At 42.1% G+C, this 22,171-nt stretch overlaps 3 protein-coding genes across 3 annotated transcripts; 1 reads left to right on the top strand and 2 right to left on the bottom strand.

Annotated features, from left to right (window-relative positions):
* Positions 1–1,922: 1,922 nt before the first annotated feature.
* Positions 1,923–5,652, bottom strand: rex1bd (required for excision 1-B domain containing). The gene is made up of 5 exons (XM_079221238.1): positions 5,521–5,652; positions 4,554–4,636; positions 4,181–4,385; positions 2,539–2,627; positions 1,923–2,328 (listed from the first exon to the last, which is right to left on the bottom strand). Exons 1-5 carry the CDS (start codon positions 5,521–5,523, stop codon positions 2,256–2,258), a joined length of 453 nt encoding a protein of 150 aa, XP_079077364.1. The 5' UTR covers positions 5,524–5,652; the 3' UTR covers positions 1,923–2,255.
* A 2,474-nt stretch (positions 5,653–8,126) lies between these two features.
* Positions 8,127–10,857, top strand: fam78bb (family with sequence similarity 78 member Bb; the record flags this gene model as incomplete). Its single annotated transcript, XM_079221236.1, has 2 exons — positions 8,127–8,503; positions 10,335–10,857. The coding sequence occupies 2 exons, from the start codon at positions 8,127–8,129 to the stop codon at positions 10,855–10,857; spliced, it is 900 nt and encodes a 299-aa protein (XP_079077362.1).
* Positions 10,858–15,743: 4,886 nt separating this feature from the next.
* Positions 15,744–21,867, bottom strand: slc35a3a (solute carrier family 35 member A3a; the record flags this gene model as incomplete). Its single annotated transcript, XM_079221233.1, has 7 exons — positions 15,744–15,834; positions 15,936–16,069; positions 16,494–16,612; positions 17,891–18,065; positions 20,405–20,527; positions 20,678–20,832; positions 21,678–21,867. The coding sequence occupies 7 exons, from the start codon at positions 21,865–21,867 to the stop codon at positions 15,744–15,746; spliced, it is 987 nt and encodes a 328-aa protein (XP_079077359.1).
* Between the last annotated feature and the right edge of the window lie 304 nt (positions 21,868–22,171).

Raw genomic sequence — 22,171 nt, 5'->3', positions numbered from 1 at the left:
AATGGCACGCATGAGCCTCGGCATCTTCTCTGCATTTATGTGACTTTGCGAGGAGTTCAGACGCTTCAGCCACATCCTCCGCCGCGCGGTCCTTGAACTCACAGAAACCCCTCGCTCTACCTGACTCAATTAGCTCAGTGGTCTCGAGCGTTTCTGTGCTTTTACGGAGCACACACACACCCCGTCTCCTGAATAATGTCTCTCTTCACGCACCGTGACAGGTTCCCATTGATTACCTCGAGAGAAAGGTAGCGGGGGGCTGGGAGCGATATGCGGAGAATAAGAAAGAGATGATGCAAAGAAAGAGGGGACGAGAGAGAAGTGGCAGCCAGACGGAGCGATTATCGTGACGATTGTAAATGACTTGCTTTATTCTCAGTAGGATCCATCTGCTTTTTCTGTCTTTTCAGATTCTACAAGACGATAATTTATAGCAGCGCCGCTCGGCACCACCACGGTGTTTAATTCAAGCCCAGCATCAAGAAACACTGACGGATAACGGGCCCCGAGGGTCCCAGCTGTGTGAGAGGTCCAACGCCCCGCCTGAGGGATACTGCAGTGTGTGGTCATACAGCCTTAACTTGAGTTTAAAGGGCCCGAGTGGAAGATAAGTGAAGAGAGACAATGGAGCCCTTTTTCTGCCTTTTCCGGTGGCCAAATCTGTCCATTAGACCTGCGTTTATGAACAAAGGTTAAGGCCCTCAGTAACTGCACTTTTATTGTGGAAAAAAAAAAGTTAGCGTCACAGTTTAGACCGCTAATTTTATGTAAGACAATCGGCTCATGTATGATACTTATATGTCAAGAGATACTAAAGCATTGCTGTCGTAAATACAGCAAAAAATGGGGGAACTGGGAACGAAATGTTCAACGACTAACTAACTAACCTAACTCTACTTTTATTATTGGGAATAGTATTTTTGTAAAGATGTGGTTTTCTCCAGGCAGATCTGAATCTGTGAGGTTTACTCTTATTATTGGCGTGGCCTTTAGGATAGTTTGTCTCTCCAACTTTTACTGTTGGAACTATTACTTCAGGAGTAAATCATTTGCTGATGAATCTTAAATAGTTTCTTTTCTTTCTCTTTTTATAATTAAACAATACCAGTCAGTTTCTAAAGGCCAATCTTTAAATACATTGTCCGACAAACGGCCCAAAGTACAAAGCAATTACATTTTTATATTTGCCATTTTGCGCCTAATTACTTTAATAGTTGGCAATTCACTTTATGTAGATCAATTCAGATGAAGGTCAGTGGAAAATATCTTTGTGAAATCACTAAAGAGCTGTTTGACCACTTCCATGATATATATCAAAATATATCAATATATATATATATATATATATATCACTTCATTGTAGGTCTAGGTTTTGGTTGCAGCAGGCGAATGAGGGAATTAATGAGCAGAGTGAATGTGAATTTGTTTTACAAAATAAATAAACAAGTATTCAAAGACAATTTCGGCCTTAGTCGAAGACGAAAAAATAAACAAAATAAACGTAATCCTTTCGTAAGTTTAACCTCGCATGCAAGCGGTAAAGAAAGAAAAAAAAACCTTGGCGTCCTCATGTCACACACCTGTGTGTTTCTTATGACAGACGCGCGGTGATTGCATCATTTTATACATAAACTGCTACGCCTCGTAGTTCTTTGATAAAACAAACGAAAATGGTGAGGCATCTAAAAGGTTGCGTGTTCACCCCATTTATATAGTTAAATTGATATATTATATACTGTCGCAAGTGTTTGTTCAATCTGTAAAATGCAGACGCTGGCCCGTGTCTTACTAAAACTTTTTTAAAACATTTTTATACTGTTTATATTTTCACAACTGCATATTGTAATGTTATAGTTATATTCTTTTACTTCACCAAAAGTACCTCTGTGAAATACTCTGTAATGTATAAAATAAGTAAAAAGTCAAACTTCTCTTTTTTATTTAAAAAAAATAATAATACAAATCATCATGTAAACAAAGATAGTGGGTTTAAACCACCAGGGATTATTGAACCTCTAGAATATTTATATAAAATTTCTTTCTTCTCCTTTTTTTTTTTTGCTGAGGTATGCATTAACAAAAATACGTAACTGCAAATAGAAACACACACAGAGCCAGAATGTGAAAAGTCCCCTGGTGGAGCAAGACTGCTGCAGCGAGGAGGGCGGAGCCAGAGGATCGATAAGCGCAGCTAAGGAGTCAAAGATGGAAGTTGCAGCAGAGCCGATCTGTCTCCGCCTCCTGGGAGCCACCTGTCAATCAAACTCCTCAGCGTCATAATTAAAGTCCTCCATGATTTCACTCAGGGCCTCTTTGTTCTTGATGATTCTGGAAGAAAAAAAACAACCACATCAGTTACGTTACAAACATTTGCGAGCATCTTTTGACAGTTTCTTTTACAACCAAAAGATAGTCCGATAAAAGTATACGAGGAAATAGGAAGTCCTCCAGAGCCGACAGCAGTTTGATGGTGAGTGAGTGGCTGGGTCAGGAGGGAGCGAAGGCAGTAAACGGAAGGTTGGTAATAGCTGCTCTTACTCGTGCTTGATCTCCTGAATCTGTTCTTGACAGCCCTCGTCCTCCGGGTGATCCTGGGCCCGCTGCCTGGCCAGCTGCAGCTTGGCTGTCTGTTGAGAAGGCACATCAGATACGATTCATGCAAACCATTCATCAGCGGAGGACGGAGGGGAGACAAGAGAATGAACTCTGGGATAATAGGAGCTTTATGACATTGCTGGCAGAAAGGCAGTTGAGTAGATATTATGGAAAGGAGTGTAAACCTTCACACAACCTCTGAAAACCAGATGTACGAGATGTGGACTGTTCGAGAATGTGGGAAGCGCCGAGGCGTACTATTTTAACACCGATCTCAAACTGTCAGTCCAATCACGATGAGCGTCACAGACAGACTCTCATGTCACTGACTTGAAACCGAATCCCAAAAATCAGAAGTCTCATGAATTATTCCTCCATGTACTGTAGACATTTTATGACTTGAGCTGCCAGTGTGATGAGAATCTCTGAATCCTTAACATGACAGTGGAGAAAGCAGCACTTGAAGCAAGAGAAATGTTTTGCATAAGAAGTCTGCCTCCTTGTGGTGAGACAGAGGGATTGCATCACAGATTAAACAAGTGTGAATTTGTCATAGAATACTTACACTATGTGATAATTATTTATTTTAAAATAGTATTGGGTGGAATATGGTGTAAAAAAAAAAGTAAGTAAAAATAAATTTAAAAAAAGATAATTGTCAACAGCTGCTGGCAATGACCCTTATGACCCTTCAGTCACAATGAGTGGGTCATTATAAATGCATATAGCCATGTACAAAACATAATCAAAAACACCTAAGTGTCACAAGATGGAATAATCACAGTACACCTGAAGGATCCAAAGAGAACCTGTATGTGTTCATCAAAAAGACCCATTGACTTCAATTATTTATTAAAGTTTGAGACATAATTCGTTCTGGCAGGTAAGTGGATGTTTGAAACAAAAATATATGTCCAGTTATACAACCATACTGAAATGTAATAACACAGTCAAATAATACAAATAATTAACATATAACTAAATAAACCAAAATGCAAATTGAAAAAAATATTCTTGTTTATGAACCCTCTTTAATAATGTTGTCTCTTAATTATAGATACGTTTAAATATAAATCTGTTAATTGCCTCACAACTATTTCCATGTCTCTTAAGTTTATTGGTACAAAAGATGTGTGTGTGTATTTTTCATTAGTCTGTATATAGATTATGTATATAGACACTTACTACCATTTACTCTAAATCAGTGGTTCTCAACCTTTTTTCAGTGATGTACCACCTGTGAAATATTTTTTCCAGCCATGTTTTTTTTTTTTTTCAGCCAAAGCATTTTTGGATAAAAAAAAAGAAAGTAATATACAGCGCTGTGCCATCAGTGTCTGATTTAATATAGAACATATAAAATTATGTTTCTGAAATTACACTTATATTTTATTGAATATGTATTAAATTTAAAAAAAATTATGGATGCTAATTTTAAATATATTAAAAAAACCTGTCTGGAGTGCCTTCACGTAACCCCAGGGGTACACGTACACGGACCCCCATTTGAGAACCACTGCTCTACATTATCATTGTCCTGTCCAATGGTGTTTTCTGGATTCAACATAATTGTTTTTTTACATACCAGTTCTAGTTTCTGCTTCTCTTTGCTCTGCAGCTTGTCAATGTGCTCACCGAGGGCCGGCCTGTCAAAGTCGTGGTGCAGCTTCCCTTTGATCTCCAGCATTTCCGTGGAGATGCCGCAGAAGGCCTGCGTTATCTCATGGACCAGCTGCCTGTAGTGGTCGAAGTCATAATGGGGCCCTGTCCTCAAGTAGGCCTCGTGTCCTCTGGAAGGCAGTAAACAACACCCATAAAAAACACAAGCAGAGATGAATGAGGCGCACAATTTAGATTTATATGTTTACGTGCCCGAAATCAAGAGCCGAGATCCCTGGAGACTTATGCAGAGACATAACAATAGTCAGAGTGGTGGGTCATACGAGATACAAACTTACTCTTCAAAGAGCTGATACGTCTCCACACGCTCAGACTGAAGGTGATAAAACCTCTGGATCAGAGCCTTAAAGTCTGTGGGGATCTACAGGGATGGAGAAAAGTAAAGTTAACACATAGCATGCAGGGAGAACTAACAGCAGAGGAGTTTAGTCACATGACTTGGTCTCAGACGGACTTGAGTCACAATTGATGACTTGACGAAATCATTGGAGACTTGTAACTCAACTTGGAGGTTAACACCAATGACATGTAACTTCATGTCTCCTTGAGCCCTTTGAAATAAAAACTCTAAAAAGTATGTCATTTAAAAAGTGTGTCACAAATCAATTTAATTCCTAAAGCAACTAACGTTAACAGTATTAATTTCCAGCAAGTCGACACTCAATTCCCCACATCCATTAAGTTTTAACTAGTCCGATAGTATACAATATTATGTCATATAGTATTACTCTGTTGTTAAATAGGCATTACCTTCAGTGAAGAAAGTGTGGGACTTGGGACTTGAGTGCAAAGATTTAGCCTAATTTTGACTTGCAAAACAATGAACTGATTAACAGAATATTAATCCATCAAAGCTATTATTATTATTATTATTATTATTACTGTCGTCCTCACTTAAATCAAACTGAAACAAGTATGACGAATATAGTTAAACTATATACCACTTAGTTATATATCTGTTTAAAAACAATGTCAACATTATTATGAACTAGCACTTTTTTCCCGTTAGAGCTCTCATCTAGATGTTATTCTAAATTATTATGATTATCTATATAACTTTGAATAATGTAAAGATACTAGATTTGATGAAAATGAAGGCTCGTCACAAGTGGCTCATCAGCTTAGCTTCAATAAAGTTAAAAGTGCGCTAGCCTCCACTTAGCTTAGATTAGCTTAGCACATGTGGAAGTCTTAGTTTCGAGTCTCTCAGACATTTAACAGAAGTATAAAATGGCGGATACTCACCATCGTAACCTGCCGGGAAATACTGTCGCTAAGTGTCCACGGTTTATCACAGTGACATGTTTATATTTCATAAATACGGAACGTTGTTTCACTTCTATGAGTGAATCAGCACCCTGTCTGTCCTACCCCCCGGAAATGACGACAATGCGTAGCGTAGATCGTTGGTTTTCAAAATAAAAGTTCTTGAACGACAACAGACTTGCACAGTTCTTTATGTATCCCCCATCGACAAGATATAAACTCTCTTGTTTAAAAAACATATATAGTTTTAATATAAATATTTGAATATATATAATTTTCAAATGAGATTTTACACTCTATATACTTTGCATTTTCTTTATTATTTCTTTATTATTTATTATTTCTTAAGTGTAATATATGTTCTGCTCTGCTATTTTTATGTTCTGCTCTTGTATAATATTATTACTATATAATATTATATAATTATAAGGAGGAGGTACAGGTCGAAACAAGTTAGTATATTTCTTCCATGAAGTCATATAGCAGCGAATATATTGTATGTTTAAAAGTAATGACATATCAGGTAGGACTACTTCAATAAATATATGCATATGGAAGTTAATAAGCTACAGATGATGTATTTATCACAACAAAGTTGAAATTACAACTTGTTTCTTTAGGACCAGGATATAAAAAAATGACAAAATGGCTGACAAAATATAAAAGCATCAAGAAAAAAACATTAACTAATTAAATTCTGTTAATCCTGCATCAAAAACCTTTATCCAATAAAATAAAATATCTGAGTGTCTTCATTACAATGCACATATCAGAATAAAAACAAAGGATAAACACATGCATTAACCATTTAAGCCCTAACCCTAACCTTAATATAAGATTACTTATACACATATGTGCAAAGCAATAACAAAGATGTGAGGTTTATATATGTCTTAGGTGATGGTTGGTTGTAGTGTTCAGCAACCTGTTGTTTATTCAATCTGCCAATAAAAGACAGTAAACATGTAGCACTTCATTTATTTTCCTAACTCATGTCAGTGAGGGAAAGATAGGAGCTGTAATTAGGCCTGTTTCGGACATAAGTGTAACTGTCGCCTATAAACAAGGATCTCACCACAAGATAACTATTTCTGGAGCTTTCTTTTTTCAATCTCAATTATTTTATTTTTTGTTGCCAACATGGAGGAGAAGTCCTTTCAATTACCCACATTTTGTTTTTAGTACAACTCCCATGACAATGCATTCACTGGGACAGCTACTAATACATTTTTTGAGACTTTGATTCAGCAAGACTGAAGGTTTTATTTTGAAAGGACTTAAGCGGACTGACTGCCACTAACCAATCACATGTTTCTCTAGTCTACACAATGGGAGACAGCGTATGCTTTTATATTTAATTACAGAGCCTGCGTTGTAAAAAAAAAAAAAAAAAAAATAAGGCATGGAGTGGTGTTTTATAAGCATAACATTTGGGCAAAAATAATCACAAAAATCTTTCCGCCATGTAGCAAAGACTATACCTGTTGCTTCTTTTTTTTTTTTATATATCATCTTGCAGCCCCACCACGCATAATTACAGACCATCCATCCTTTTCAATCGATTAGCACACGTTATTCCAGTTTAGAGGAAAGAGGTCGCGAGGGTTCTCCTGTGCAGACGCGGGCACTCCTACGCCTTCAGCCTCCCTCTGCCGCTCATTGGTCCATTCAGCATCTTCAGCACCACGCAGGCTGAACAGCGACACACAGCCGTGCAGCTTTCATCAAATGAGGATGGCGCGCGGCGGATACGCTGCCCTGCACGGTCACTATGGCACTGTTTTTCTAACATTATTTAGCCCCAATGCCATTGTTTCGTCATTCCACAACATGTGTTGACAGTCGGCTTATTTGTAGCTCGTTTCCTCCTTCGTTTTGATCGGGAGCGACCCGCCTCTGTCGTCTCACTCCGCCAGAGGAAGCTGCTATTCCCCGTCACAGATGCTCGGACTCGCATGTTTTGCTCGTTTCACCGGGTTCCCCTCCCGTCGAGTCGACAGGCATGACGGACGGTAACGCCGCCGCACAGGTTACAGGCAGCAGCAGCAGCAGCGTCTCATGCACAGTGCCGCATCAACAAGCCTCGCCGCCCGACCACCGGGTCCCTCTGCCGGCGCCCCGGTGTCCGCCGGTCCCCCGACGCCTGTTGTGACATGACAGCTCGGGGAAGGAAGAAGAGGATCAAAGGTTACGGACAGGGGTTCAAGCAGGAGCACAGACGGGTTGAATCCGTGAGGAGAGGGCCCACGGAGACGCACGGTGTGCACTGTTTGAGTGGAGAGGATACAACAATTCCCGTGTCAAAGATCCATGTGACGCGTTATTAATCCCCGCAGGGTGTTTCTCTTGGGGCTTGCAGCCTCCAGAGGAGGTCGGAGCGCGGGGTTAGCACACGGAGCAGCGCCCCTGGAGCCGGTTGACGTGCCCATACATCAGCAAGTCGGGTCCAGGGGGGTTGAACCTATCTTGGTCTCACTGGACCCAGTTGCCCCTCCATCTCGTGTGAGCTCACTGAAGCCTTATTGTGATTCTGATCTGGGCCTACAAGCGTGGAAGCACCCACCTTTGCCTTACAGTTCCATCTGATGCACGGCCTCATAGTTGTGATACTGGTCGAGTCCCAGTCAGCAGTGCGGTTCCCCAGGCCTGGCAGGCTCACTTGGCTGCTCCTGACCGTCACCTTCACCTGCACAGCCATGGGCTGCATCCAGAGCATCGCCTGTAACAAGTCGCGCATCAAACGGGAGAACATCGTGGTGTACGACCTGTCCGCCACCATCGACCACTGCCCGACTGTCATCGAGGAGAACTCGCCCATAGTGCTTCGATACAAGACGCCCTACTTCAAAGCCTCGGCGCGGATTGTGATGCCCCCGCTTCCTCGCAACGAGACATGGGTGGTGGGCTGGATCCAGGCGTGCACCCAGATGGAGTTTTACAACACCTACGGAGACGTCGGCATGTGAGTTCACGCCTCTGTCACCTCTGTCCCCATTACGCACCCGTGACGTGTTTTTGCGGGATATATCAAATACAGAGAGAGTGTGCCGCGCGCGCTCCGTGTTCGTGCATCACACTGAGTTGCATATAGAGGAGCATTTGTGCACGCAGCAGGTTAACTGTGCTTGTCAGCCTCCTTCATTCAAACGCCCACCGACAGACTCTGTTCCTGTGACTCTGGCACCCAAATAGAAAAGCTGCTATTAGAGGAGCTCAACAACAGTTGATGCTCTCACATTCAAATTGTGCCCACGGAGACATGTCTCCACACACACACACACACACACACACACACACACACACACACACACACACACACACACACACACACACACACACACACACACACACACACACACACACACACACACACGTTATCTGGAGGGCATATGTGAGGGGGTGTTTAATCCTGCTGGGTTTAGGGAGTGGGTGTGTTTCGGGGTGAGAGATTGGGCTTTAGGGGGGTTTTAGGATTGGACATGAAAGCACAACACATAGATGGTAGGGGGACACCAGATGACAAAAAGTGTTTGGCACAACAAAGAGATGACGATAATCCACTGACATACTGAACCAGTAGATATCGTTTACAGGCGGCTGTTGTAGTCTCGTTGCCAGCTGGTGTCTGGATAAGAATCTTAAAGCCTTTCTGGAATTATCTTGTTAGTTCTGTTCTTTTCCTTGTAAGCAAAACAAAGCATCACAGCTTTTCACACCTCAGACACAAGAGTGTGTGCCAGCAATCCCTTCTCCACATGTGACTTAAAGAGTGACCTCACCACCAAAATTGTAAAAAGTGGGTTAAAATGAACTGGCAGCTCATTTATTATGGTTTCTTGCTGTGAAAGGAAGGCTGACACGCAAATTATGGTCTTTTAGGCAAAATTATATATATACATATATATGTATATGTATATATATACATATATATAAAATAACATTTTCAATTCCCCTTGCTTGATTTGGCAAAAGAGTCTCAAAAAATACAAATTGACAGTGAGAGTCACAGAGAAACGCAAGATAAATAATAAAATAGTTGTCATATTTTCTTTTGATTGAGTAATCAACCGTTTCAGCACTTTATGAAAGGGATTTTCTTTGATGTCAGGATGAATTATTTTCAATTATCAGATGAGAAACTCACAAAATGTCTATTATAATGTCTGTAGGTCCAACCATATGAGAATGGACCTGCAGCTTAAATGGGAAAAGAAACTCAAGAGCAGTTAAATATCTTGTTTCTGCTGACCTCCAGTAGTTTAAATACTCACCTTGCTGCAGGGCTGTGATAATTGTTAGTAGGATCAATACATTTTTTTGTTCATGGGATTTGTTAATGTTAATGAAAATATAGAATATCACCAGATCCTTTAAATGAATGGCACAAAGTTAGACGACGCAAAAATGTCTTTGTTTCCAGTCTCACTTTTTGCCTTCCAATACCCACACTACCATACTATCTAGCATGCCAGAGAACGATTTGAAAGGTCCCAATACATAGTATATGTCAAATGCAGTATGCCAAAAAAATAGCAGGATGTCCTACTGCATCTGGTCAGATTTTACAGTGTTCAAGCCAGATTGCTTGTCTCGCTATTCTGACCCCCAATCCTCTACACAGCAGATATATGAGCTTCAATATATGGGTTCAAGGTGCAATGTTATGATGCAGTAGTATGTCCTAATTCAATGCATACTGCATGCAACAGTACTTTGTGAGGGCAGCTGCTGTACGCACTAAGAAGAAAAAGTATGCAATCAGGAACTCAGTGATGGTGTCTGTCTCCTTTCAGGTCAAGTTGGGAGCTGCCTCAGCTCCGAGAAGGCCTGGTGAGGGCCATCAGCGACTCAGACGGCGTGAGCTACCCCTGGTACGGAAACACGACCGAGACCGTCACCATAGTCGGCCCCACCTCCAAGCCATCGCGCTTCGTCGTTAGCATGAATGACAATTTCTACCCCAGCGTCACCTGGGCTGTGCCGGTCAGCGAATCCAACACGCCCTTACTGACTAACATCAAAAGAGATCAGAGCTTCACCACCTGGCTGGTGGCGCTCAACACCACGTCCAGGGAAAAGATCCTGCTGCATACCATCAAGTGGAGGATGAGGGTCGACGTCGCGGTGGATCCGTCCCTGCCTCTGGGCTCCAGGGCCCGACTGGTGGGCCGGGCGCACCAGGACCAGCCGCGGGTGCTGAGCCGCATGGAGCCCATCCCTCTTAACGCCATGGGGAGGCCCAACGCCAACGACGCCCAGGTTCTGATGTGGAGGCCGAGGAGAGGGCCTCCGCTGGTTGTCATTCCATCCAAGTAGAGCGCCGATGAGCATCTGATTGGTTTGTTGTATCTCATCATAGCGGGCCATTAAGCAGTGAAACGGCTCAAAGCATAATCAGATGCGAAAAACAAAAAAAAACAGACAAAATTAAGCTCTATAAGCAGGCGGAGACTTGTGACAATGGCACGAATCAGAGGTGCCGTCTTTTAGCGTGTAAACTCTCGAGGGGACAACTGCCTTAATTGCCCACCGCTGCCTTTGACGATCCAGAAAGTGTGTTGGTGTGTTGGGTTTCCGGGCCTTCACTCCAGCCCAACACGACTGAGCAAAGCGTGTTTTGGAAAAAAATACGCCAGTAATGCTGGAATGTAACGCAAACCTGTACCGTAGCTACTCAGGCCCAGAACGCAAACATCAAGCCCAAACACAGACCCTTCTTTAAAAAGGTTTTTCAGCCTTAATGATAACATACTACTGACCTGCTTTGTGCTGTGTAAGAATGTAACCATGGAAAGGCGATTGTGTTTATGTGTCATACAACACTGCTGCGGGGTGTATTCATTACGGACGAAGAGAAGTATATTATCAACTGAAGTGTTACTGGATGATGTGCTTTTAGAGATGACGCGAGTGTGGTTGTGTGTTTTCTACAATGGAGACCCAGGGTTGGGTCCAGGCTTGCTGCTTTGTCACACCAGACTGCCTCACACACACACACACACACACACACACACACACACACACACACACACACACACACACACACACTATGGGGCCTCATTTGTGATTATGTTACAAGGCGGGGTATTTTTCACGATGATTTAAAAACAGAGAGCTCGCCAGCATACAGGCATCCTCAGAGCTACTTTGCTTTTTAAATATCACCGAAAAATGTACAAATCACAGCTTTTTCGGATTTCATGATGTGCGCACGATTTGTGCATTGAGAAGAATCTTGAATGAAGCCCTGCAGCGGGATTTTGTTGTTGTTTTTCAAATCACGAATGGCCAGTTCATCCAAGTGTGTCTCCCTCCCTGCCTTTTGAGAGCCAGTGATGCCTGTGTTGGTGAAAGCCTTCCACAGTAAAAACACAATGTAGTTTTTCTCATGTCCCATCGAATCAGAGTTATGAGAGGGAGAAGCAAGGTTACTTTGTTTTACAAGAAATAAAGTGAGTCTGCCTTCAGTGGCTGCAAGCGGAGCTATAATGCGTCCTGATCCAGTCAGTATTTGCCTTTAAAGAGCAACGATTGTGGTGAAGGACAACTGATTTGACACAAGGAGACTTAAAGAATAGGTTACAAAGAAAAGTATCTAGCCATGTGGATTTGGGGGGATTTTATTTGTCCAAGTTTGAAAATATTGGTCAGTGAAATGTGTGCCTTTCAACCAATACAATGGAGGTGAATGGATTTTCTCTGGTGATCACAGAGTTCAATAAACTGCAACAAGACAAAGGTCTACAGCCACGGCAGCAGCTCTGTGATGCTCATAACGACAACGCTTACATGCTGACGTTTAGCAGGTGTTCATCATCTTAGTTTAGCGTGTTAGCGATAGTAGAAATTACTTGTTAGCACGCAGCCGAGGATGATGGGAATCTCTTGCTTTTTTTTTGTTGCAGTTATTTGATCATAAAAGAAAGTGATGGACAAATACAAATTTGGAAGAGGATGCCAGTAGAAAAGTATTTTATTCCTCTGGGCTTCATGAATATCTCGCCACCATTATAGTGGTCACAAAAATTGTTTATTAAAAACCAAATACGTCGATGTATGGTGGAGCTGTAGGAACCGTTATTAAGCAATCAGGACATAGCGTCTTGGAACCATGGATTTTGCTGCTGATCCATCAGTAGTTGTTTATATCATAGCATCATATCATATATCATTATATCATAGTGGTGGACCGATTGCCACTTCCCTAAAGTCATGGCTCAGGATTATTCAGCAATTTGTTTCCACAAAAACAGCTTCTCCGTTACTCTGGGTAATCCACAGACTTTGTTATCAACAGTCCTTATAGGAACAGTTTGAAGTAGAAAGTATTTACCCTAAAGGCTGGTTCTGGAGAGATGTGTTGTATAGATTTTTAAAATAAATTGGTCAAAGCATTCACCTCCATTGTGTTGTGTGGGAGGCGGATACCTCAGTGCTTTCTACACGGCTAGATACCGAGAGAAAAAGAAAGTGGGCTTTTTGTCGTTTGCGTGGAGTACAGTATTTGGTTTACACAGTGCCATTCTGATTTCTTTTTTTATAAAATGTGTTTTTATGAAGACTCATCACGACTATGGAATATTGTGCTGACTCTGAAAATGTTGCGTATTGTTTCCCAGACAGGTCTATACGTTGTATTTCTGTTCATACACACTCAGCACTCGACGGGCCAGAGAAACAGGTCACGCTGAAGTGCTGAGCTGGTTCCAGATGAGACGGAGATGAAGAGAGACGGAGGCTGAAACCACGTTATCTTACCCATGCTGCTGCTCATTACTCCTGGTGCAAACCGAACGAGCCTTCACACACACACACAACCCCACACACACCTCATCTGGAACGACCCTCGGTGTGTCACACGCCCTGATACACACCTCCACCACAGAGGCACGGACACTGGATATCTTAACAGCTATTGTAGCCGCGACTGCAGCCGCTTGTGAGGCATCGGAGAGCCGACGATGACAATCAAGGGAAACATCTAGAGCAGCACTTTTAACCGGAGGATCAAAGTAGGGGATCTTTACTGGGATTATCAGAGGATTGAGGCGTTTACAGGGGGAAGGAAAGCGGAAACTTTTTTTCACACGTTGCCCCAATTACAATTAAAATGTTGGCGAAAACACGTTTATACTTGACCATGAGGTCAAGGGCCTCAAGTGTCTTTTACAGTAACAGATGTGCCTGAGGTCTGGAGGGAGAGCGGTACACGCCCCTCACGAGGAGCTCGACTCATCAGTTGGAACTTGTTCGGCTGGAGTCTAATGCCGTTATTGGTTTTAAATGGCTGGGTAGTCGTGTTTTACAGTGTTATGATGTGAAGGACATGAAACTGTTACGGTCCGTTCTCTCAGACTGTCTGGCTTTTGCATGCAGTGTTTTTAAACTCATTAAAACAAATGCCAAAAATATGATTCAGTGTGAATTTATTTGTCATGTAGTTTAGCCGTTCAAAGGCAACGTGCCAAGTAATAAATTACACAAGGTAGACTTGATATTGTGCAAAAGCTGTATCTAGAAACAGACAATGTCGTTGAGACAATTGTGATTGAATGACTGCGAAGATGGTTAAATGATATACATATATAAATAATATTTCTTACTGCAGTGCACAATCTAAAGATGAATCCAGATGACTTTTGATTTAGCGTTTCAAGATATAACTGTGCATGTTTTAGTGTAGAGGTGTGTGGGGAATAGAGAGTGAAATCAACGCAATAACACATTCAGAAACGTTCTAGGAAACATTTTTTCTTTTATAAAAGATTCACATATTGGTAATCATAATAATAAAGTTATTAATTATACCCGCTTTACCCCAAGAAAATAAAAAAAATCATCTTAGAAGAAAAAAAAAAACAGTCAAAATGTACACTGCAAGATGTAAATAATGATGTAATCAGTTCACTTTTGATTGACTTTGCCACAATAGCAACAGCGTATATTATTCCACGAGCACAGGACATAAAGAGCTGGATGTTTATGATCAAAGGCTTTGAAATGTGAAACCAATGTGAAAAACATTGAGCTCCACCAGACACAGACAGACCAGTCACACCAGTCTGTCACTGCATTGAACCAAAGACGTCCCAGTGACTATATGTTGCCTGGCAACAAAAGCCGTTTCCAAAAATAGCTGAATAAAATGTAACATGGGAGCTGTTATTAAGGAAACAATACTAGTCATGGTGAATGGGACGCCCGTGGTGTAAAAGTGAGTTATGCCTCTGAGGCATCCTAAACCATTTGGCTGTTAGAGCCACAGTTGTACACGGAGAACTGATTCAGCGTTGGAGGCGGGGCCTAATTACTATGGAATTTGCTCTGTGGTGCGTTTAGCAAAACAAAGTTTGAATTACTCCGATCCTGAGGAGATCTGCTGGATCCATATGGCCCATTGAGCAAGCGCTCTAGTGTTTACGTTAGCCCCGCCTTCCAGCCTCATTCACATGAACAGAGGAAGGAAAACAACTCTGGATTCATCTATTAGTGAATTGTAGGACCTAATGATTAAAACAAAAGCTCTTTAAGTGTTTGTACTAGGAATTTAGATCAAAATGCTTTTACAGACATCACTTTTCCAATGCAAGTCTATGGGAAAAGGTGCAAATTTGTGCGCATGTGTGACCATGCCCTGAGAGCAAACAACGGCTGGGAAAGCTTATTTTAGGGGGAAATGGCCTAAAACGTGCTCCGAGAGCTCAAAGTGAAAAAAAAAAAGACTGTCAAGACTCTTAAACACTGCACCTTTGAGGTGGACTAGCCAACAATGTTGGTTAAAAAGCACACTACATTTTAAAGGAACTGCTCCTTTAATCCTTCATCGTTGTGTAGGTGTGACTGATGCGGCAGTAACAGTGAATGGCAGTCAAACAGGTTCCATCGAACACAATCAGTCGGTCCTGCTCTCCAGATGTAAATATAGGAACCAAAAAAATAAAAAACATACAATCCGGTACCCTTCTCAGCTGAGGCACTTTTGGTGTGAGAGACCCAGCACAGCATTGCGCTTGCTTTTTTCTTTATTACCGTCTTTCCCCATTCTTCCTTTCCTCCGTTCCCAACCTGCTTACCTCCTCTTATATATGATAAAGACCTTTCCCCTTCTTTTTCTCCAGCTCTCTGTCCTCCTTTCAACTCCACGTCTTGTCGCTTCAACAGGACCTCCTGCTGCTGCTGCAGCAGCGTCAGCCCCGAGTGTCCTACGCCCTGCTGGGGTTGGGGGATGACCTGCCTTCGTAGCCGTAGAGGAAAGTGGCTGCGATGACCAAAACGGCCCCCATGAAGAACACGCTGTGGACGACAGCAGACAACACCGTCAGCGCGAAGAAATTGTGATTATGAGAAAGGAAGGAGACAGACAGAGACAGAGAGATAGTGACTGTTTCCTGTACCCAGTGGGGTCGAAGTCCTGCAGCCAGAAGTACGATATGAGAGTCGACAGGATGATGGAGAGCGATGTAGCAAAGCCCTTGAGGATGTTGTCTGCATACTTGATGACCGCGGCTATGACCAGACCACCCAGCGCCTGGAGAAACAACAAACACACAGACACAGATGGACAAAGGCATGACCTGAGCGGGCCGAGAGGGAGTCTGATTCATGAAATAAAAGAGTCTGCCAGAGGCTTGATAATATATTTGACAGTTAGGTGGGGAAACATATTAAACTAGAGGCCTTCTTATCATGCCAAATCAGGCCACGGGCGAAAAGTGGCCCCTTCCTCATTTCCTACCTCCTTGCGGAGACCCCACTCATCTTCTAACTCGACCAGCTTTGTGACTGTGTCTTGCATCGTTTCAAAGCTATTGAGTTGATTAAATCTCTCCAGTCAGACAGATATATACACACAGGACTCAAAACTGCAGGCCCACATTGATACACACACACACACACACACACACACACACACACACACACACACACACACACAAACAAACACACACACACACCTGCAGCGCTACAACAGACCAGGTGACCGTGTTGTATCCCTGGAACATTCCCGATTCCTTGACCCTCTCTCCATCGTAGGCCAGCATCCCAAAGAGGCCAAACACCAGGCCGAACAGCCCTGGAAACACAACACACACACATCGTCAAAATAAAACTAAACTTCAGTTTAAGAAAGAAATACTCCCAAGAGTGCCGTGTGTTAAGACAGAACTTTAGATGAAAACCATATCAGAAAACATCACAGTATTACATCATCTTTTTGTTGAAATATTATTAAGAGTAGTTACAATGATCCCTATTGAGAACATCATTGACATGTCAGCAGCACTATTGTGTGCCAACTACTAAATACAAAATATCATTAGCCGTGAGCTGTTAAAATAATTTCCTATTATTATGTATAATTATCATAAACTGTAGGTGTGCAGCCAGACTGTTTCCTGTCTGTGCCTTTTAACTCGCACACACTCTCACTCACTTATGTCAGTTCTTTTCGTGGATAAGCAAATGTACAGGGTGTCATACGGGTCCATTTTAATGCCGCCGTATACCATGATACCGTACACAGTTACAAGCCGAGCTCGCCGTCAGACTTTACAGTTTAGAACTGCACTCTGAAATTGCTTTTGTTAGACTAAATGGGAAATTAATTGAATTGAATCCTAGGTCACAGCGAGCCTTGCCGATTCCACGTTTCCAGTCTGAACGCTGGAGTGAACAAAGCTAGCGTTAACCCTCTCCTCGCTCCAGCTTCACATTCAGTGGGAGTGAGATATTAATCTATGTCTCGGCAAGATCGCAAAATAAGCATTTTCTGAAAATATCAAACCAATCCGCAGCATTTACTATGTGGCTTTTCCCTGTACTTTCCAAATAAAGCTGCAACAACACTGAATGTGTTATCCTCCTTGTATCACTTATACAACAACAACAAAAACACACACAGCATTCATCTTCGCTACCCTCGTTGCAGATCTAGGCTCCAACACTTAATGCAGGTGAAAAAGCTCTAAGCTCACGCCAGGAATCGCAGGAGACTTAACACACGCCTCACGCGCTCCAGGGTAAAAATAAACTAGACAGGAACATTCATCTTAGCAGAAACCCATCGGAGGTAAAAAGCCCAGCTGGCTCTCTGTGAAGGAAAGAAAGGAAACTGTGCACGCACACGCACGCACGCACGCACACGCACACACACACACACACACACACACACACACACACACACACACACACACACTTCAGAACATGGACGGAGTGCCCTTTTCAATTGGTTTTCAATGTCTCACAACATTGTTCTTCCGTTGATGGTCATTCAATGATTAAATGTCATGAACTTTGGTTTCATATAGAGGATAGCTGGCGTACTGTTCAAGACTGATAGATGAACACCGACCTAGCTGAATGTTGCGGACCCAGACGCTCTGTTTGCTCTCCTTTAGGATCTTCTCAAAGTAGACACCAGCGAACCCACTGGAGCAGCACGCCACCAGCACCGCCGCCACGCCGACAAACTGGGAGCCTGTAGAGGGGGCATCCTTCTCTGGGGCCGCTGTAGATTCAGAGGGCCACTGCGAACACAAGAGGAACACTTGGATTGTAATAAACCTTGAGCTGGAAAGTTCATTCTTGACCTTAGGAACAGTAGTTTGGCTGAAAAAAATAAATAAATAAAAATTATATATATATATATATATATATATATATATATATATATATATATATATATATATATATATATATATATATATATATATAAAAAAACGGTTAATTTAAAAGCTTTTTCCAGATCATCTGCATCCGGCGGTTTTCTCCAGCAGATGAAGATAGCGCAGATGTCATCACATACTTAAAACGAGAAGGAAACAGCACTTTGTACACCCAGTTTTTTAATAGGAGATGATGCAAAACAGATAGGCACTAACTGTCCAAATGTCTGTGTATCATCCTATGATTAAATATGCCAATGAAACTACAAGTATGTATTTAGTACAGCCTGATCTCTCTGTAATGGTTGACAAGCACACTCTCTGAAGTCAGGATGCTGGGTACCTGGAAATCATACAAAAGGCTTCTTCACAGCTTTGCCGAGTTGTAAAAATGCTGCAGACTGTGAGTTCCTGCGTTATGTGCGGCAGTAAGCAAGAAAAAGCGGTGTACATGCAAAAAAATTTAAAAAAAGGTGAGGATCTCTGGTCGGGCAAAGTCAGAAAAGTATTGTAGCCACTGCACTTTCTTTCTTTGGATAAACCAACAAAAGATAATTATTTTGGAACAAGATGCTGTTTGCCTGCCACATCTATACTTACTCTAGTCGCCAAAACAAACCCCGCCGAGTGGGAACGAACAGCGTAAACCTTGAGAATTAAAAGTTGTATCAATTCAAAAAGGGGCAATTATTTCTTAGCAGTTGTCTTTTTTGCCTGTTTGCAAACAGGCTCCATGTTTATATCATATGTGATGCGATGATCTGTTATTCAAGCCTCCGGGAGGCATTGTGGATGAACCACTGTTACATCCCCACACAGTTAAGGAGTAAATGTTTCCACCTGACTGGGCCTGTGGATTTATGAAGGTGTGTATTATTTCCTCCTCCTCCTCCTCCTCCTCCTCCTCCTCCTCCTCCTCCTCCTCCTCCTCCTCCTCCTCCTCCTCCTCCTCCTCGCTTCTGTCTGAGTGCTCAGCCAGGACTAAGATCACATCCGGCATGATATCAACTGACTGGCATTTTCTTTGTTTATCTAAGGAGGAGAAGGTGATACCACAGCAGTCTTTCCTTTTTTTATGACACTTCTTCATTCATCAGCACTTCCCTCGTAACCACTGGTGGCCAATATTTTTTCAATGTTCCAGTTGAGGCGTCATGATTTTTGTTTTATTTATCTAACATTTCTATAACCACATAACTCCCACTGAGATGATTTTCTTTATCTGGCCACGAGAAGAAATTAGAGCTCACACAGTTGATTAAAACAAACAGTAGGCACACGTCCAACACACAGCAGAGTAAATGCTTAATTAGACAAAGTGACACATTTTATTGCTTTTTAGATTTAAAAAAGGCACTAATGAGATGGATTTTTCAGTATGTACAAGCATAAAAAACAAAGCTACTTTGAGCCCAAAGTAGTGGAAGAATAATACTGAGAACTCTCCACGTGTTCAGCTCTGCTTGGGTCAACTTGACTCAATCAGATCACAAATCAGCTTTAAATGCAGTGTTTAATAAAGTGTGCAGTTATTTTGTCTGATTCTTGCTTTGTTCCACCAACAGTGAAAAACACAAAAATCTCCAGTTAACACTGATATGAGAAAACAGCATTCCCCACGTGCGAGAGGCAGGAACAAGAGAAGGTTTACCAAATTTGGACGTGACTGAAAAAGGAAGACACACATTGAATGTGTAGCTGCAGCTTTTTTTTTTTTTTTTTAAAGATACATAGATTACCAGATATAATTTTGATGTTTTCCCCTTGGGAAGCCGTATTATAGACTTGTTTATCCTTAAATACAAAGTAGCAAGCTACCTAACGTTAGCAGACTGTTTTTTTTTTACGAAACTATCGATTGTGATTAAACAGTTTAGTGCAGAAAACACAAAGTTCAGGTCAAAAGGACGATGCAGAGATTGCCATCATCTCATACGGTCTCCTCTCAGCAATAAAGATCACTATCTATCCCCAGGCTTAATCATTACTCTGAACAAGGCCCTCTTCATACCAAAATGTTTAACCCGATTATTAGTGGAATAAAAGGCTCCAATTAAATAGCTCATGAGTCTCCATGTGCTTCCAATTATTTGTCTATCAAGAGGAGCCACAGAGAGGATGTTATGCAGCCTATTTCTAGATGATGGATAAATTAATGTGATTTCCATTCAGCAGTAAGCAGACAAGAAGCTGTACTGGACCTGCACGAGAGCCACTCCGCCCATAAGAATCAGCAGCGAGAGCCACTGGTAGACGCCCAGCCGGCGGCCCAGCATGGACACCGAGAACAGAGCCGTGGTCAAGATCTTCAGCTGGTACGTCACCTGATGGAGACAAAGTGAGACGAACCTTAAATATTGCATGAACGAGGACTGGGTTGCTGAAAGGCTCACGAAGACACATTCGGTCCTGTGCGTGTTGCAGGCCGTGAGTGGTTCTAACTCACTTCAAACCCAACCTGCCCTCGGCCGTACCTGGTAGGTGGCTGCGTCCAGGTTGGACAAGGCGACGTACAGCAGGTTGTTCTGCAGCGTGTAGATGCCGGAGGGAATCGCCAGCTTCAGCGTCTCGATGGGTTTGTGGATGATTTCCTGACGCAGAACGCTGTTCAGAGCTCGCATGCTGTAACCTGAAGAATGACGACAGTTAGTGAGTTAGACCGTGAGATAAATATAAATCCAGTCGGCTGTGACAGGATGCAAAGAATCTAAAAGTTGCTGTTAAGATTGGTACATGACTGCATGTTCATACTGAAGCAAAGACATTGAGGAGTGCAGTGTTTTCACTTTGTTGTTTGTAAGTAGTTTTCCAGGTCTGGCCTTGTTTCAAGGGGAAAGTCTACCTGATTATATCCAATTCCTTTGTTGAATACAACCTGAAACTGCTCGTTACATCGTCCAGGTGTTACAGATAATCCAGTCTGCGTCAGGAAGTAGGACAGGTGTAATTCAAAGAAATCTCTGCGGTTCAGTGCCTTTTTGGTACTATATTCTTTGATCAGACCAATTTGGATTTAGCTGCGGTTTCTGTTCCTACTACATTTAACACGCGACTGCTTCGGATTATTTGTTCCAAAGTTTTGTAAACCATGTTTGTGTTTCTAAAAGACAAGTATCACAAAATCTAAATTTGGCTATCAACATTATAATAAAAAAATCAAATGATATCAAGATGTAGTTTGTGTTTCAGCCCCTTCAAGTTTTTTTTATTATATTATTAACTTTGTTCTTAATGTAATATTGGTGTGGCAGTTTTCATGCTTTTATGAATATTATCTCATGTCATAGTTTGGGCGAGATTGCTAAAATGACTGAATGACATAATCAAACACAATTTAGATATTTGAATGATGACTTCCATCATTAATTGAGCAAAAATGACAAACATAAGCTGGTTTTCAGCCCCTAAAAAAAAGAAGAGGAAGTGGTGGTGATTAAGGTGATATGCATGATCAATGTGTTCAGGTGCACTCACTGTGCTCCTTGAAGACGAGCAGCACACAGGTGAGGATCTTTATCAACTCGGCCACCACCACCGCCGAGGAGGCCAAATACCGCGGGCCCTCGGCCTGCAGGGTGCGGGAGTACCGCATGGTGAGCACCAGGGAGGTGGTCTGGAACACCAGCACGCCCAGAGAGAGGTACTTCAGCCGGGAAGAGGCCATGACCCCTGGTCGGTGTGAGGCTGGACACAGAGACGGTACAAACAAAAAAGAAATACAAAAGAAAGGTTAGGTTAGAAATGTAAATAATGTAGGTAGTTAAATACAGAACCATAGTGAGAAGTGGAGGGCAAAAAAATACTTTTTAAAGACAGAAAGAGGTTTTTACTCACAGATTAATAAACCGTTGAGAAGAGAAGTGTCTCTCACCTTTCTGCTTTCCCGTCAATGGCGCTTTAGAAGCTACTTCACGGACGTGGAGATGTGTTTCTGTATAAAAAATAACAACCACTTTAGGGTTTAAACT

The sequence above is a fragment of the Taurulus bubalis genome (assembly GCF_910589615.1).
Source record: "Taurulus bubalis genome assembly, chromosome: 7".
Lineage (NCBI taxonomy): Eukaryota > Metazoa > Chordata > Actinopteri > Perciformes > Cottidae > Taurulus > Taurulus bubalis.
Note: the sequence above shows the minus strand (reverse complement) of the source record. Positions and strands in the feature narration are given on the sequence as shown.

Bases quoted from the DNA above. Each gene is read 5' to 3' on its own strand.
- rex1bd (XM_079221238.1), bottom strand. The intron at 4,386-4,553 runs GTAAGTTTGTAT...ACTGCCTTCCAG, and splicing joins ACGTATCAGCTCTTTGAAGA to AGGACACGAGGCCTACTTGA. The intron at 2,329-2,538 runs GTAAGAGCAGCT...TTTTTCTTCCAG, and splicing joins ATTCAGGAGATCAAGCACGA to AATCATCAAGAACAAAGAGG.